This window comes from Lutjanus erythropterus, chromosome 3 (assembly GCF_056507025.1).
Source record: "Lutjanus erythropterus isolate fLutEry1 chromosome 3, fLutEry1.hap2, whole genome shotgun sequence".
NCBI lineage: Eukaryota > Metazoa > Chordata > Actinopteri > Lutjaniformes > Lutjanidae > Lutjanus > Lutjanus erythropterus.
In genome coordinates, this window is record NC_139319.1 from 20,204,687 (window position 1) to 20,222,656 (window position 17,970).

General features: G+C 39.2%; 2 protein-coding genes across 2 annotated transcripts; both read right to left on the minus strand.

Moving 5' to 3' along the window:
* Positions 1-648: 648 nt before the first annotated feature.
* LOC146329939 (uncharacterized) lies at positions 649-10,015 on the minus strand. Its single transcript, XM_084715319.1, has 12 exons — positions 8,716-10,015; positions 8,415-8,611; positions 7,988-8,052; positions 7,586-7,731; positions 6,688-7,472; positions 6,236-6,300; positions 6,003-6,145; positions 5,808-5,865; positions 5,450-5,747; positions 3,376-3,440; positions 3,130-3,272; positions 649-2,927 (listed from the first exon to the last, which is right to left on the minus strand). Exons 1-12 carry the CDS (start codon positions 9,827-9,829, stop codon positions 2,824-2,826), a joined length of 3,183 nt encoding a protein of 1,060 aa, XP_084571445.1. The 5' UTR covers positions 9,830-10,015; the 3' UTR covers positions 649-2,823.
* Positions 10,016-11,969: 1,954 nt separating this feature from the next.
* On the minus strand, positions 11,970-17,757 carry LOC146329940 (uncharacterized). The gene is made up of 12 exons (XM_084714459.1): positions 17,470-17,757; positions 17,213-17,277; positions 16,768-16,916; positions 16,587-16,643; positions 15,556-16,142; positions 15,299-15,363; positions 14,853-15,001; positions 14,672-14,728; positions 13,432-14,228; positions 13,164-13,228; positions 12,718-12,866; positions 11,970-12,296 (listed from the first exon to the last, which is right to left on the minus strand). The coding sequence occupies exons 1-12, from the start codon at positions 17,755-17,757 to the stop codon at positions 12,121-12,123; spliced, it is 2,604 nt and encodes an 867-aa protein (XP_084570585.1). The 3' UTR covers positions 11,970-12,120.
* Positions 17,758-17,970: the final 213 nt, after the last annotated feature.

Below are 17,970 nucleotides of genomic sequence, written 5' to 3' on the forward strand. Positions count from 1 at the left end.
TAATTACAGGTTTGTATGTAGTGGAGACTTTGAAATAAAAAATTTATGTGCATTTAATGCTTTCACGTTGTTTATCTAAGATTTAATGTAGTTTCAGATATAGTGGTTCATATAGGCATGCTATGCCAGAGAAATGCATAGATATTAGATTAAAAATGGTGCCAAGGCCCAATAAGAAACAATAACAAAGATCTTTAAAACATGAGTCCCAGTTAGGTCACTAATTATGAGGACATTTATAGTACAGAACACAATGAAAAACTACTTTTATATAAAATAGTGCAAAATAAACCAAGCGTTATAGTGAAAGAAGAGCTTTAGTGATCATGAATGCTCTATATTGCTAAATGAGAATTTCCTGCCATGCACTGGACCTCTCTATTAACTACAACTGGGTGCTGCCCATGGTCGCATACTTACGGTAAAAAAGACGTCTCAATCATTCACGGCCACACAACAATCAAAGGTATACAGTGTATGGACTGGACACAAACCACACACACACATGCTTTTTGCCCCCCCAACCTGTGAATCCTGTGCCCTTCACTCTGTGACCCATGACCTATTAATTATAGAAGGGAAAACTATGTTTTTAACAATATATTTTAAGAAAGAGAGAGTACAAAATAATTTGAAAAACCAACAGGGTCGTTTCAATATTAATATTTTAATACTTTGTTGATTAACAAAGATGCACATTTAATTAGTCCCCTACTCAAAAACATACAGAAAGAATCAGTATTCTGTTCAAACTGTTAGTCAATAATCTTTCTAAATGTTATGATAGTACCTGGATACATTTAGATTAGGGTTCAGACATCCACTTCCTACATGATCCACTTGATGCTGAATAATTCTGCAAAACCCAGCATTATGTTCAATGGTGGCATTTTGCCCTACGGTAGTCCATATGGCAACTGTGGTGTCAATAAGGTAAGCCACCTAAAAGTTCATGGTTATAGTTATAGAGAGACTGTCATCATGGTGTAATACATTTTAAAAATCCAGCATTAATTGTTGGTCTCAGACCTCATATGAATCATTGGTCTCCAGCATCAAGATCATAGTATCTCCACACCCTAAGCTTTTGCCTCCACAATACATTAACTGCACATTTCTTCCTTCATTCACACCGAAAAATGACATTGGTAAATTGTGTCCTGCTGAACCATCCAATGCTTCGAACTAAAAATAAATATTTAATACATTATCCTCAACCTGTATTAGCATTTTTAAATGTTAACAATACCACATGAAAAATAACATATGAAGAAGCATTTAGTAACAAGTAGCCTACATTAAATGGCAATTGCTATGAAAATGCCAAAAAAGTATAAAATATGGTATTACAATCTTGATTAGTTCTTTAAATAAAATGGAATCGAAACACAAGTGATTGTAACATCAAATGTTGAAAATACTGAGAAAGTCTCTACATTTTTGACATACAGTACACATCTTTTTACCACATGACACTGACTTGGTAAATTTCATAGTGCACACTTGTTATTAGGAGTCCCAGCAGTATTGCTCACTGTAGACCCCTATTGCTTTTGTTCTCATTATTCTTGCTTCTTTCTTCCTCTTCTTCTTCTTCTTTGCTAAAAGTGTTTGTGCAGCAAAAACTGTAAGATGAAACCAACCAAAATAGGTGGTTTGCAAATTCCACCCACAATTCAGGCAAAAAAATGGCATTCATGACTTCAAAGTAGTCCTGTTACAATCAAGTTTACTTATCTCATTTATCTTAAATAGCTTGGCGTAGACTCAAAATTCTTTCATCATTTTAATCTCTTTATTCATCTGCATCTTTGCTCAATTGGTCTTCAGTTTTAAAAATGTCAACTTTTCTGACTTTTTCCTCAATTTTCTCAAAATCTTACTACGCTGATCCAGAATTATCAAGGAAATTTTGATTATGTCAGTTTGTTTCGATTTTTATAAAAAATAGCCAACTTTCAAAGTTTGCAGTAATTAAAAAAAAATGTGTTGACTTAGTCGATGCATGAATTTTGGTAACAACTGACTAAAGGGGCCAAAGAAATACCTGTACGTCCTACTGAGCTGAAGTTTTTTCAGCACATCCACTGAATCGTGACAAAGCTTGCCCTCACTGCAATTAATTATGAATTCAGAAGTATGTTACTCTATATTTCTCAAAATATGTGGAATCAATTAACATCTATTTCTCCACAAATCCTAATTCAGATGTTACCAAATGGTCAAATGCTGAATCTGTATTGATATTTAGTATCCTGCTGTAATTTGAACTGTATGCAAAACCTTTTCTATATCATCTAATTTGTAAACAAATTTCACCAAAACATTTCACAGTATACTTGAGATTAATGTATGAATTTTATCTAGACTTATATTCCCAATAGTCCAATTGTTGTGATAGGATTTTTTTTTGTGTGTATGTGACATCCTTCTCTCAGCTTTGGAGCGTCTTCCTGGCTCCGGTGTCAGTGGGCGGAGTCAGAAGCGATGTCAGTAAAGTATCTGAAACTGCATAATTTAGGCCTCCACCTATTTGGTTGGGTGAGTCCATGTTAAACTCTTTCTTTTCTCTTAAAGGCATAAGGGGTCACTATAATAACAAAATCACTATGACATACTGGTACCAGGCAAAATATTTCATGAAGTGTTACAGATCATTAAATTATTCTCTCTCATTGACTTCAGTGCAGTACTTCACTAATTGTACAAAGTACTAAGTTAATGTTTAGTGTCAGCTGTTTTGGTTCTTGCTCCATTGCTTTTTCCACACCTGATAGGATAGTAACAGCAACTGGCCGAGACAGTGAATCTTCATTGAGGGGACTATAAGTCTACCAGCATCTGTGCCACAGCCAGCAGTGTTAGTGAAAAGACTGCCAAGGAGCCCACAGTGGGCCGAGGGGCACTGCTTGACGTTGATGTTGAGACTGAAATATTAGAAAAAACAGAGGTATTGGTTAGTGAAATTTTCTGGACTGAAAGTAACTTCGCAAGCTTGATCCTAACCTTCAGCCCTCATCTTACTTTTATATTTAAACATTACAAGAGAATTAAAACTGACCTGCCTTTGATTATTTAATTTACTATTTTAACCAGAAAAGTTTGACTTTTAATGCTCCAATAACTTACATGCAGAAACGCTGCCTGGTATGACATTCAGGGTGGTAGAGTTGGCAAGTTCAGCGCTGAATTGTGAAGCTGCAACACTTGCTGAAGGGACTGAGCTTTGACTTGTGAACACCAGGGTTGAGTTGACTTTCACTGATCCATTCCTGCAGAGACAAAGAGACAGTGACAAAGAGAGAAAGCAACACTTTTTAAAAATGGACGCCAAATGTCCAGAAAATTCAATCAATCATTGAAATTTTGTCTTACGTGAAAGAGTTGACAATGGAACGACTGTAATTTGATCCATACAGCTTTGTACCCACTCTGTTTAACTGAAAGACAAAATTATTTTCAAGTTAAAATTTAAAGACTCACAAGAAATACAAGTTTTATTCTGTTTGGTTTGAAGGAAGGTATATATTTTCTTCTGCAGGACAAAAAGGAATAAGAGTTATTTAAACAATAATATTAGCTTTTGCTGCTCCACAATGACAATTATGTGGACAAATAATAAACTAACTTTGATCTACATCAATGCAAAAACATTATCACTGTCTATTCAGTGTACGTGGTGATATTTGTTCAATTTGAAAGTTTCAGAGACTTTTAAAGTTTCGTTTCCAAGATGCTTATGATGCCCAAGGAAAATTATTGTTACAAAGTATACTACTGGTTAAAAGTTTTAGAACACCCCAATTTTTCCAGTTTTTTATTGAGAATTATACAGTTTAATGTCTAATTGTACTCTGAAATGAAAGCATAGAACAAATAAACAATTGAAGTTAAAAAAATAAATCATGGAATCAATTTATATACCAAAATGTATTCTAAACTTTTGACTCATTAAAGTAGCCACCTTTGGCAGATATAACAACTGAACACACTTGTGGCATCAAGTATTCTTCAGAAAGTTCTTCCCAACTCTGTTGCAGAGGTTCCCATAAATGTGTGGCACTTGTAGGTTGCTTTGCTTTCACTCTTCTGTCCAGTTCATCCCAAACTCGATGGGGTTTAAGTCTAGAGACTGTGTTGGCCACTCCATGTTTTCAAGCTTACCATCTTGTTCTTTTTTCCTAAGGTTGTTCTGGTATAGCTTGGACTTATGTTTTGGGTCATTATCTTGCTGTAGGATGAATTCCTGACCAACTAGGCGCATACCAGAGGGCACTGCATTGCGCTGCAGAATGCTGTGGTAGCCATTTTGGTTCAGGGTGCTTCTCACTCTGTACAAGTCACCAACCCTGGATCAAGCAAAACAGCCCCAGACCATCACGCTTCCTCCTCCATGTTCGACAGTTGATGTCACACACTGAGGAACCATCCTTCCGCCTACTCAACGGCGTACGAAAATCCTGTGTGATGAACTGAAGATTTCAAATTTTGACTCATCAGTCCATAACACCTTCTTCCAGTCTTCAGTAGTCCATTGGCAGTGTTTCATGGCCCAGGCAAGCCTCTTTTTCTTATTCTGACGTCTAAGCAATGACTTTCTTGCTGTAACTCGACCTGTCAAACCTGCAACTCAAAGTCTTCTCTTCACAGTTGAAACTGAGACTTGCTTACTATGACCACTATTAAGCTGTGCTTGAAGCTGTTGTCCTGTGAGCCGCCTATCACACAAGCTGTTGACTCTCAGAAACTTGTCTTCTGATTCTGTGGGGCTTTGGGTCTGCCAGACCTCTTCCTGTCAGAGTTTCCCCTCGTTTCTGAGTGCCTTTTGATGGTGAAGGAAACTGTACTCACTGACACCTTGACTTTCTTCGCTATTTCTCTGTAGAAAAGACCTACATTTTAAAGTGTTATGATGGTCTGTCTCTCTTCCATTGTTAATTGCCTTTTTCTCACCATCTTTATAGCAACACACTACTTTCTGCAGTATAATACAGTTCAAATAAAATTCATGAGGGTATGGTACCACAGTGTGTTCCAACACTACATTTATGCAGACAGAGAGGGTTGTAAGGAATCAAAAAAAGTTGGGACACTTGTAGGAATTGGTAGCACCAACTTTCAAGGCTTGATCAACCTCCATTGCTGCAGAAAACCTTTAAGTTGTTAACCCATTTCTTGTTCCCTGAAAAAGGCCTTTTTGTATAATTCTGAAATGTACATTATTTTTCAGTTTTGGGAAGCCTTACCATTTTTTTTCACCTCTGGCAGTTCACCACTTACCTTTGTACCATTTCAAGCTATTCATCGGACTTGAACTGCTTGAATTTCAATAACAAATTGGAAAAATTGGGGTGTTCTAAAACTTTTGACCGGTAGTGTAGAATTTTAATTTATTGCAGTACAAGGCTTTTTGCCAGAGGCAAAATGTTACAGTTCAAAGACATCTTACCTCTGTGACCACTGTTGTAGCTAAAGCCTGGAATGCTGCTGAGGTTGAGCTGGCGAGATCTGCGGTGAATGTTTGGTTGAGACTAAACAAAAGGCCAAGTGTTCCTTCACTGGCTGTAGGAGGATCTGTCGATGCGGTGCTTTGTGGACCAGCAGTAGTGGCAGCTGTCGGGGCAGCGGTAGGGGCAGCTGTCGGAGCAGCGGTAGGGGCAGCGGTAGGGGCAGCTGTCGGGGCAGCGGTAGGGGCAGCGGTAGGGGCAGCTGTCGGAGCAGCGGTAGGGGCAGCTGTCGGGGCAGCGGTAGGGGCAGCTGTCGGAGCAGCGGTAGGGGCAGCGGTAGGGGTAGCTGTCGGGGTAGCAGTAGGGGCAGCAGTAGAGGCGGCTGTTGTATTTGAAGCTGCTGTAACATTGGAAGCCGCTGTTGGGGTAACAGTAACATTAGGTGCAGTGGTGGAGGCAGAGACATCAGAAGAAGCTGTACTATGAAACTGTGGCATGCACTTCATTTGATTAATGAAGACATTAAATAAAATTTTTCAGTACACAATTACTTACTTGCACGAACGCTGCCTGATACAACGTTCAGGGTGGTAGAGTTGGTAAGTTCACTGCTGAGTTGTGAAGTTGCATCATTTGATGAAGGAACTGAGGTTTGGTTTGTGAACACCATGGTTGAGTTAACAACTACTGATCCACTCCTGCAGTGACAAAGACAGAAAGCAACATTTTTTAAAAATGGACGCCAAATGTCCAGAAAAATTGAATCAATCATTGAAATTTTGTCTTACGTGAAAGAGTTGACAATGGAACGACTGAAGGATGATCCATATAGCCTTGTACCCACTCTGTTTAACTGAAAGACAAAATTACTTGCATTTACATTTTAAAAACTTTAGTTTGGAGGCTGCTATACATTTTCTTCCTAAAGGCACAAGGGAATAATGGGTATTTAAACAATAATATTAGCTTTTGCTGCTTCACAGTTACAATTATGTGGACATACAGAATGAACAAAGATTGATCAACATCAGTGCAAGAACATTAGCAATATGTCTATTCAGTGTGTATTACGATCAGACTGATTTCCAAAAAGTAAAATTTGCTAAATAAATAAACATGTCAGTGATTTTAACTCCTGTGGTTGTACTTAAAACATTCTCTTTCTTCCAAAGTAAAATTTAAATTCTAAGAAAAAGAAATTCTGGAATTAAAAGCAGGCTTTGATGAATGGGCATCTCACCTCTGTGACCACTGTTGAAGCTAAAGCCTTAAATGCTGCTGAGGATGAATTGGCGAGGTCTGATGTAAATGTTTGGTTGAGACTAAACTGAACACCCAGCGTTCCCTCACTCGCTGTAGGAGGATCTGTTGATGAAGTTGATGCAACAGTGGTAGCAGCTGTAGTATTAGGAGCAGCAGTTGGAGCGGCTGTAGTGTTTGGTGCTGCAGTAGGACCAGCTGTAGTATTAGGAGCTGCAGTAGGACCAGCTGTAGTATTGAGAGCAGCGGTTGGAGCGGCTGTAGTGTTTGGTGCTGCAGTAGGACCAGCTGTGGTATTAGGAGCTGCAGTAGGACCAGCTGTAGTATTGAGAGCAGCGGTTGGAGCGGCTGTACTGTTTGGTGCTGCAGTAGGACCAGCTGTGGTATTAGGAGCTGCAGTAGGACCAGCTGTAGTATTGAGAGCAGCGGTTGGAGCGGCTGTACTGTTTGGTGCTGCAGTAGGACCAGCTGTGGTATTAGGAGCTGCAGTAGGACCAGCTGTAGTATTGAGAGCAGCGGTTGGAGCGGCTGTAGTGTTTGGTGCTGCAGTAGGACCAGCTGTAGTATTAGGAGCTGCAGTAGGACCAGCTGTAGTATTGAGAACAGCGGTTGGAGCGGCTGTAGTGTTTGGTGCTGCAGTAGGACCAGCTGTAGTATTGAGAGCAGTGGTTGGGACTGTAGCATTAGGAGCAGCTGTAACAGTGGGAGCCTCAGTCGGGGCAGTGGTTGGAGCAGCTGTAGGTGCAGGTGTTGACGTACTAATTCCTGTAACAATAAAATTCAGATTGTTGTAGCATTTGTAGATGCTTTCAGGGGGCTAATAAGCAGAGCTCTACATACTGTATTTCATATTAATGACAAAACAAAACAATTCTTACTTGTTGCAACAACGGTTGATGCATTTACTGGAATGGAGAAGTTGTTGGATGCTGCCTCCACCAGAGCATTTGCCACAGCACTAGTTTCTGGCACTGAGCTGGCATTATTGAATATCACCTCAGAATCTACCACAACTGAACCTTGCCTGTAAGAGAAATTATTGTCGAATTATTGTTACATCTTTTATTTGTGACACGCCAACATCAAATGATGACACACTTTTATAATTACAAAATTATAAATCAAGCAAATGAGCAACCAGAAACACACACCCATTGACCTAAAACAACTAGCATCTGGATTAGGATAGTTTATACCTGCTTTTGCTAAGTGAATTGAAAAATGAAAAAATATGCTATTTTGTTTCTCAAATGTTAGATAAAGAAAGTAATGACATATACCTGAAAGAGTTGATCACAATTCCAACGAACCTGCTTCCAAATTTATTTCTATAGAGTTCCACAAGCTGGAGAAATGAAATTGACAAACAGTTAAAGTAATATCTACGAATAACAATGAGAGATTGGAGAGCATCGCTATTACTACACTATTATATACTTGTGGGTATTTATTCTCCTGTTTTATTTCAAAGCTACATAATCCATGTCTTCACTGTCCATCTGTCCACTCAGTTTTATATCATACTGTACCCAAACAGTCATAGAACAAGATCATGTGCATATGTAATAACTGTTACATAATTATGGATTGTTTTGTGTGCACACACATCAAAACACCTTGATTTGTTTTGTTCAACAATTCACATTCATAATATGTTTAATTTAACACATGAACAAAAAGAAAAATGAGAAATGTCAAAGTACTTACTGCTGCTGTCACGTTCTGTGCTAACTCCTGGAACTCTGGAGAGGATTTGTTTGCAAGTTGTGATGTAAAAGTTTGCCGCAATTTAAATACCAACGAAACCTTTGATTCTGCTGGTGGGGCAGCTGTTGTAGTTGTAGCACCAGTTGTGATAACTGGTTGTGCTGATGTTCCATTTACTGGTGGGGAGGTCACATTACCTAGAAGTACATTAAATATTTAGTGGTAGCTAATTGTACAAATTTACAATTATATAATCTGCATCAGCTGGTAGTGATATATTGCGTGTGGGAGACTGCATTACCAGGTGACATAGTGGACAATGGTTGGGCTGAGGTTACATTGACTGGTGGTGAGGTTGCGTTGAATGGGGGTGAGGTTGCACTGACTGGTGGTGAGGTTGCGTTGATTGGGGGTGAGGTCATGTTGACTGGTGGTGAAGTTGCGTTGATTGACGGTGAGGTTACGTTGACTGGTGGTGAGGTTACGTTGACTGGTGGTGAGGTTGCGTTGACTGGGGGTGAGGTCATGTTGACTGGTGGTGAGGTTACATTGACTGGTGGTGAGGTTGCATTGACTGGTGGTGAGGTTGCATTGACTGGTGGTGAGGTTGCATTGAGTGGGGGTGAGGTTACATTGACTGGTGGTGAGGTTGCATTGACTGGTGGTGAGGTTGCGTTGACTGGGGGTGAGGTCATGTTGACTGGTGGTGAGGTTGCGTTGAGTGACGGTGAGGTTACGTTGACTGGTGGTGAGGTTGCGTTGACTGGTGGTGAGGTTGCGTTGACTGGGGGTGAGGTCATGTTGACTGGTGGTGAGGTTACATTGACTGGTGGTGAGGTTGCATTGACTGGTGGTGAGGTTGCATTGAGTGGGGGTGAGGTTACATTGACTGGTGGTGAGGTTGCATTGACTGGTGGTGAGGTTGCGTTGACTGGGGGTGAGGTCATGTTGACTGGTGGTGAGGTTGCGTTGAGTGACGGTGAGGTTACGTTGACTGGTGGTGAGGTTGCGTTGACTGGTGGTGAGGTTGCGTTGACTGGGGGTGAGGTCATGTTGACTGGTGGTGAGGTTGCGTTGAGTGACGGTGAGGTTATGTTGACTGGTGGTGAGGTTGCGTTGACTGGTGGTGAGGTTGCATTGAGTGGAGGTGAGGTTACATTGACTGGTGGTGAGGTTGCATTGACTGGTGGTGAGGTTGCGTTGACTGGGGGTGAGGTCATGTTGACTGGTGATGAGGTTGCGTTGAGTGATGGTGAGGTTATGTTGACTGGTGGTGAGGTTGCATTGAGTGGAGGTGAGGTTACATTGACTGGTGGTGAGGTTGCGTTGACTGGGGGTGAGGTCATGTTGACTGGTGGTGAGGTTGTGTTGACTGGTGGTGCAATTGTTTTGATTAATTTAATTAAATGAAACATTTTCTTTCGCAGCTGATCAATGTCTGTAACCACTGATTGCTTTATAGCACAATACTCTTAGGACCTGTTATTCTATCAATTGCTGGTAGTTGTTAGAATGTGTTTTTCACATAAGCAAGTTACAATAAATTTTGATCATTACCTTTTATTTGTGTCAAGTCATAATTAAATGACAGTGCTTGTTAACCTGTGAACAGATTTAAATTTTTGTGGACTGGTTGTGTCATGATTGTACCTGGTGTGGGAGTCGTATTGATCTGCGTTGTAGGTCCAGCTGTGGTTGGGGCTTGAGTTGGTGCCGATACAACTGAAAATAACAATTATCAAATGTTATTTTCTTTTAAATATATATTTAAATATATATTTGTCATCATATATTGAGCATGTCCTTGCAATGAATGTTTGCAAAATTCAGCATTTAGTAACGGCATAATGTCTTACCCGTTGCAGTAATAGATGATGCGTTGATTGTCAGGGTAAAGTTTGGGTTGGCAACAGCAGTCTGCAAAGTTTCTGTTGCTGAACTGGCATTTGGTAGTGTAGTCACATTGTTGAATATCAAATCAGCATCTACCTTAACAGATCCTGGACTGTAACACAAGTGTTTTTGTGATTAGTTAATAATATCATCTTATTTGGCAATTGTAGTCCATGTTGTTTGATTAGGGCTCCATTACAAGGATGATTTATACATTTGTGAATAAAAGAATGGTTTGAATCTGTTCATAAAAATCAGAACACTGTTTTCAAATATGTATAATACATCATGTGATAATGGACACATGGAGGCACATTTCTTTTATCTTTCTATCAATGACAAAAAAATCAGTACATATGAAAACAAGTATAAAAACTTTAAAAAATGAAAGAGTATGAATTTTTTTTTTTTTTAAAGGTTATTTTTTGGGCATTTTTGCCTTTATTGACAGGGACAGCTGAAGGTATGACAGGAAAGGGGGGTGAAGAGACAGGGGATGACACGCAGCAAATGAGCCACAGGCAGGATTCGAACCGGCAGCCGCTGCAGAGGACTAACAGCCTCAATACATGGTGTGCATGGTGTATGAATTTTGTATACCTGAAGGCATTGATGACAGTTCGATTGAAGTCAGGTCCGTATCTTTTTGAATAGACATCGTTGAGCTATGAATGAAATGTATTTCAGAAAAGATTTTAGACAGTTTCAAAATACATTGTGGGACAGTAAAGTTGATATTTTGCCACAACTATTCCATCTTCATTTTCTACTCTCCTTTCTTGCTTCATGTTTTTTCATGCATGGTGATTAGTGTTTGAATAGATGTGAAGAAATAAAAAAAAGCAATACAATCTAACTTACCGCTGCAGATACTTTGCTTTTTAATTCCTGGAACTGTGGTGAGGATTTGTTTGTAAGTTCTTGTGTAAAATTTTGCTGCAACTTAAATCCCAACTTAATTGTTGGTTCTGAGGGTGGTGCAGCTGTTGTGGGCACTGTAGTGACTGGTAGTGGTGAGGTTGGGGTGACCGATGGTGAGGTTATGTTGGCTGGGGGTGAGGTTGCATTCGCTGGTGGTGAGGTTGCATTGACTGGTGGTGAAGTTATGTTGGCTGGTGGTGAGGTTGCATTGACTGGTGGTGAGGTTGCATTGACTGGTGGTGAAGTGGCATTGACTGGTGGTGAGGTTGCATTGACTAGTGGTGAAGTGGCGTTGACTGGTGGTGAGGTTGCATTGACTGGTGGTGAGGTGGTGTTGACTGGTGGTGAGGTTGCATTGACTGGCGGTGAGGTTGTGTTGACTGGTGGGGAGGTTGCATTGACTGGTGGTGAGGTTGCATTCACTGGTGGTGAGGTTGTGTTGACTGATGGTGAGGTTGCATTGACTGATGGTGAGGTTGCATTGACTGCTGGTGAGGTTGCATTGACTGATGGTGAGGTTGCGTTGACTGATGGGGAAGTGACAGTAACTGGATGGAGAAAAATAATAGAAACAGGAAAAAGTTAATTGAATGTATAAGCTTGATGGATTCATTTGACTTTTATTTTTACTCCTTTCATTTGAAATGACAGGTACTGAGGTAAAGTTCAACAAAACATTTTTTTTACATCTGATCATGATACACAGTAGGTAGTTTTACCTTTAGAGAAGTCACTTTAAGTCAGAGAATTGTTAAATGTCAATGCAATTTTGTTATAAAATGTTGGAGTCAGAATTAGTGTAAGAAATGTACCTGTGAGCTTTCCATGCCCAAACATATTTTTTAATTGATAAAAATGATACAATCATATTATGAAAACACATACTCATAATTTATTGTATGAACTCCTCAATTCCTTGCGGACACAAGATAGTAACTTTTTCAAACAAGATTAGGATTTTGTTATTTACTAGTCTGCATGACTTATGAAAAATACAGGAGGGGGGATTACCTGGCAAGAGAGTTGTAGGTGCAAGTGTGGTAGGGGCTTCGGTTGGTGTCTGCACAACTGCAAATTTAATTGAACAAATTGTATCATATTTTTAATACACAAGCAATTATTTTGTGCAAATACCATATATTCTATGTGGATGTAATAAAGTAAGTATAAAATTAAGTTTGCACACCAGGAAACTTATAACGGTTTTAATAGTATATCACCACATATAATGCTTCAGGCCCCAGCTCTTCATCACACATCATCAGTCATGATGATGTGTGATGAAGGGCTGGGGACATGGAATATCCCATGTGGTGATATACTACGAAAAACACAATACAGAGAACTTTCTGGAGTGTGGACTTAATTTTATACTTTCATATTTGCATGTCTGTCCAGCACCCAGTACTTGTTTTTGGATCTGCATGCTGTTTTTTGATGAAATAAAATAAAAAATTTCCAAATGCAGAGAATAATCAAACCAACATACCTGTTGCAGTAATAGATGATGTGTTGACTGACAGGGTAAAATTCGGGCTGGCAACAGCAGTCTGCAAAGTTTCTGTTGCTGAACTGGCATTTGGTAATGTAGTCACATTGTTGAATATCAAATCGGCATCGACCTTAACAGATCCTGGACTGTAACACAAGTGTTTTTGTGATTAGTTAATAATATCATCTTATCTGGCAATTGTAGTCCATGTTGTTTAATTAGGGCTTCATGACAAGGATGATTTATACATTTGTGAAAAAAAGAATGGTTTGAATCTGTTCATAAAAAACAGAACACTGTTTTCAAATATGTATAATACATCATGTCATAATGGACACATGGAGGCACATTTCTTTTCTCTTTCTATCAATGACGAAAAAATCAGTACACATGAAAACAAGTATAAAAACTTTTAAAAATGAAAGAGCAAGAATTTTGCATACCTGAAGCCATTGATGACAGTTCGATTGAAGGCAGGTCCGTATCTTTTTGAATAGACATCGTCGAGCTATGAATGAATTATATTTTATAAAAGATTTTAGACAGTTTCAAAATACATTGTGGGACAGTAAAGTTGATATTTTGCCACAACTATTCCATCTTCTTTTTCTACTCTCCTTTCTTGCTTTATGTTTGTTCATGCATGGTGATTAGTGTTTGAATAGATATGAGGAAATAAAAAACAGACAAAAGCAATACAATCTAACTTACCGCTGCAGATACTTTGCTTTTTAACTCCTGGAACTGTGGTGAGGATTTGTTTGTAAGTTCTTGTGTAAAATTTTGCTGCAACTTAAATCCCAACTTAATTGTTGGTTCTGAGGGTGGTGCAGCTGTTGTGGGCACTGTAGTGACTGGTAGTGGTGAGGTTGGGGTGACCGATGGTGAGGTCATATTGACTGGTGCTGAGGTTGCGTTGACTGGTGGTGAGGTTGCGTTGACTGGTGGTGAGGTTGCATTGACTGGTGGTGAGGTTGCATTGATGGGTGGTGAGGTTGCGTTGACAGATGGTGAGGTTGCGTTGACTGGTGGCGAGGTTGCATTGACTGGTGGTGAGGTGGTATTGACTGATGGCGAGGTTGCGTTGACTGGTGGTGAGGTTGCATTGACCGCTGGTGAGGTTGCGTTGACTGATGGTGAGGTTGCGTTTGCTGATGGGGAGGTCATATTTCCTGGTGATGTGGTGGCATTGGCTGGTGGGGAGGTCATATTTACTGGTGGTGAGGTTGCGTTGACCGGTTGTGAGGTTGCATTGACTGGTGGCGAGGTTGCATTGACTGGTGGTGAGGTTGTGTTGACTGGTGGGGAGGTTGTGTTGACTGATGGTGAGGTTGTGTTGACTGATGGCGAGGTTGCGTTGGCTGGTGGGGAGGTCATATTGACTGGTGGCGAGGTTGTATTGACTGATGGTGAGGTTCCGTTGACTGATGGTGACGTTGTGTTGACTGATGGTGAGGTTGCATTGACTGATGGTGAGGTTGCATTGACTGATGGGGAAGTGGCAGTAACTGGATGGAGAAAAATAAGAGAAACGGGAAAAAGTTATTTGAATGTATAACCTAGATGGATTCATTTGACCTTCATTTTTATTTCTTTCATTTGAAATGACAGGTACTGAGGTAATGTTTAACAAATCATTTTTTACATCTGATCATGATACACAGTATAGATATTTTTACCTTTAGAGAAATCGCTTTAAGTCAGAGAATTGTTAAATGTCAATGCAATTTTGTTATAAAATGTTGGAGTCAGTATTAGTGTAAGAAATGTAGCTGTGAGCTTTCCATGCCCAAACATATTTTTTTAATTGATAAAAAACACATACTCATAATTTATTGTATGAACTCCTCAATTCCTTGCGGACACAAGATAGTAACTTTTTCAAACAAGATTAGGATTTTGTTATTTACTAGTCTGCATGACTTATGAAAAATACAGGAGGGGGGATTACCTGGCAAGAGAGTTGTAGGTGCAAGTGTGGTAGGGGCTTCGGTTGGTGTCTGCACAACTGCAAATTTAATTGAACAAATTGTATCATATTTTTAATACGTGAGCAATTATTTTGTGCAAATACCACATATTCTATGTAGATAAAAAAATTTCAAATGCAGGGAATAATCAAACCAACATACCAGCTGCAGTAATAGATGATGTGTTGACTGACAGGGTAAAGTTTGGGCTGGCAACAGCAGTCTGCAAAGTTTCTGTTGCTGAACTGGCATTTGGTAGTGTAGTCACATTGTTGAATATCAACTCAGCATCTACCTTAACAGATCCTGGACTGTAACACAAGTGTTTTTATGATTAGTTAATAATATCATCTTATTTGGCAATTGTAGTCCATATTATTTAATTAGGGCTCCATGACAAGGATGATTTATACATTTGTGAATAAAAGAATGGTTTGAATCTGTTCATAAAAATCTGAACACTGTTTTCAAATATGTGTAATACATCATGTGAAAATGGACACATGGAGGCACATTTCTTTTCTCATTCTATCAATGACAAAAAAATCAGTACATACGCAAACAAGTATAAAAACTTTAAAAAATGAAAGAGCAAGAATTTTGTATACCTGAAGCCATTGATGACAGTTCGATTGAAGGCAGGTCCGTATCTTTTTGAATAGACATTGTCGAGCTATGAATGAATTATATTTTATAAAAGATTTTAGACAGTTTCAAAATACATTGTGGGACAGTAAAGTTGATATTTTTAACTATTCCATCTTCATTTTCTACTCTCCTTTCTTGCTTCATGTTTTTTCATGCATGGTGATTAGTGTTTGAATAGATGTGAAGAAATAAAAAAAAGCAATACAATCTAACTTACCGCTGAAGATACTTTGCTTTTTAATTCCTGGAACTGTGGTGAGGATTTGTTTGTAAGTTCTTGTGTAAAATTTTGCTGCAACTTAAATCCCAACTTAATTGTTGGTTCTGAGGGTGGTGCAGCTGTTGTGGGCACTGTAGTGACTGGTAGTGGTGAGGTTGGGGTGACTGATGGTGAGGTCATATTGACTGGTGATGTGGTGGCGTTGACTGGTGGGGAGGTTGCGTTTGCTGATGGGGAGGTCATATTTCCTGGTGATGTGGTGGCATTGGCTGGTGGGGAGGTCATATTTACTGGTGGTGAGGTTGCGTTGACCGGTTGTGAGGTTGCATTGACTGGTGGCGAGGTTGCATTGACTGGTGGTGAGGTTGTGTTGACTGGTGGGGAGGTTGTGTTGACTGATGGTGAGGTTGTGTTGACTGGTGGCGAGGTTGCGTTGGCTGGTGGGGAGGTCATATTGACTGGTGGCGAGGTTGTATTGACTGATGGTGAGGTTCCGTTGACTGATGGTGACGTTGTGTTGACTGATGGTGAGGTTGCATTGACTGATGGTGAGGTTGCATTGACTGATGGGGAAGTGGCAGTAACTGGATGGAGAAAAATAAGAGAAACGGGAAAAAGTTATTTGAATGTATAACCTAGATGGATTCATTTGACCTTCATTTTTATTTCTTTCATTTGAAATGACAGGTACTGAGGTAATGTTTAACAAATCATTTTTTACATCTGATCATGATACACAGTATAGATATTTTTTACCTTTAGAGAAATCGCTTTAAGTCAGAGAATTGTTAAATGTCAATGCAATTTTGTTATAAAATGTTGGAGTCAGTATTAGTGTAAGAAATGTAGCTGTGAGCTTTCCATGCCCAAACATATTTTTTTAATTGATAAAAAACACATACTCATAATTTATTGTATGAACTCCTCAATTCCTTGCGGACACAAGATAGTAACTTTTTCAAACAAGATTAGGATTTTGTTATTTACTAGTCTGCATGACTTATGAAAAATACAGGAGGGGGGATTACCTGGCAAGAGAGTTGTAGGTGCAAGTGTGGTAGGGGCTTCGGTTGGTGTCTGCACAACTGCAAATTTAATTGAACAAATTGTATCATATTTTTAATACGTGAGCAATTATTTTGTGCAAATACCACATATTCTATGTAGATAAAAAATTTTCAAATGCAGGGAATAATCAAACCAACATACCAGCTGCAGTAATAGATGATGTGTTGACTGTCAGGGTAAAGTTTGGGCTGGCAACAGCAGTCTGCAAAGTTTCTGTTGCTGAACTGGCATTTGGTAGTGTAGTCACATTGTTGAATATCAACTCAGCATCTACCTTAACAGATCCTGGACTGTAACACAAGTGTTTTTATGATTAGTTAATAATATCATCTTATTTGGCAATTGTAGTCCATATTATTTAATTAGGGCTCCATGACAAGGATGATTTATACATTTGTGAATAAAAGAATGGTTTGAATCTGTTCATAAAAGCTGAACACTGTTTTCAAATATGTGTAATACATCATGTGAAAATGGACACATGGAGGCACATTTCTTTTCTCATTCTATCAATGACAAAAAAATCAGTACATACGCAAACAAGTATAAAAACTTTAAAAAATGAAAGAGCAAGAATTTTGTATACCTGAAGCCATTGATGACAGTTCGATTGAAGGCAGGTCCGTATCTTTTTGAATAGACATTGTCGAGCTATGAATGAATTATATTTTATAAAAGATTTTAGACAGTTTCAAAATATATTGTGGGACAGTAAAGTTGATATTTTTAACTATTCCATCTTCATTTTCTACTCTCCTTTCTTGCTTCATGTTTTTTCATGCATGGTGATTAGTGTTTGAATAGATGTGAAGAAATAAAAAAAAGCAATACAATCTAACTTACCGCTGAAGATACTTTGCTTTTTAATTCCTGGAACTGTGGTGAGGATTTGTTTGTAAGTTCTTGTGTAAAATTTTGCTGCAACTTAAATCCCAACTTAATTGTTGGTTCTGAGGGTGGTGCAGCTGTTGTGGGCACTGTAGTGACTGGTAGTGGTGAGGTTGGGGTGACCGATGGTGAGGTTATGTTGGCTGGGGGTGAGGTTGCATTCGCTGGTGGTGAGGTTGCATTGACTGGTGGTGAAGTTATGTTGGCTGGTGCTGAGGTTGTGTTGACTGATGAGGAGGTCATATTTCCTGGTGATGTGGTGGCGTTGGCTGGTGGGGAGGTTGCATTTACTGATGGGGAAGTGGTATTATCTGGATGGAGAAACAGAAGGGAAAGATGAAAAAGTTAAGTGAATGTGTGAGTTGGGTTTATTTTACTTAAATGACAGCCACTGAGGTAAAGTTGAACAAGTTTTGATAAGAGAATAACTTGTGGACATAATTAATTAATTAATTA

What these genes read in the sequence shown, in the direction of transcription:
- LOC146329939 (XM_084715319.1), bottom strand. Translation starts at nt 9,829, where the DNA reads ATGTTTCATTTAATTAAATTAATCAAAACAATTGCACCACCAGTCAAC. An exon ending in TCCATTGTCAACTCTTTCAC is followed by an intron (nt 3,273 to 3,375) that starts GTAAGACAAAAT and finishes TTGTCTCTGCAG; the next exon opens with GAATGGATCAGTGAAAGTCA. An exon ending in ACCAGGCAGCGTTTCTGCAT is followed by an intron (nt 2,928 to 3,129) that starts GTAAGTTATTGG and finishes CTAATATTTCAG; the next exon opens with TCTCAACATCAACGTCAAGC.
- LOC146329940 (XM_084714459.1), bottom strand. Translation starts at nt 17,757, where the DNA reads ATGACCTCCTCATCAGTCAACACAACCTCAGCACCAGCCAACATAACT. An exon ending in ACTGTCATCAATGGCTTCAG is followed by an intron (nt 15,002 to 15,298) that starts GTATACAAAATT and finishes CTTGTGTTACAG; the next exon opens with TCCAGGATCTGTTAAGGTAG. An exon ending in ACCTACAACTCTCTTGCCAG is followed by an intron (nt 14,229 to 14,671) that starts GTAATCCCCCCT and finishes TTCTCCATCCAG; the next exon opens with TTACTGCCACTTCCCCATCA.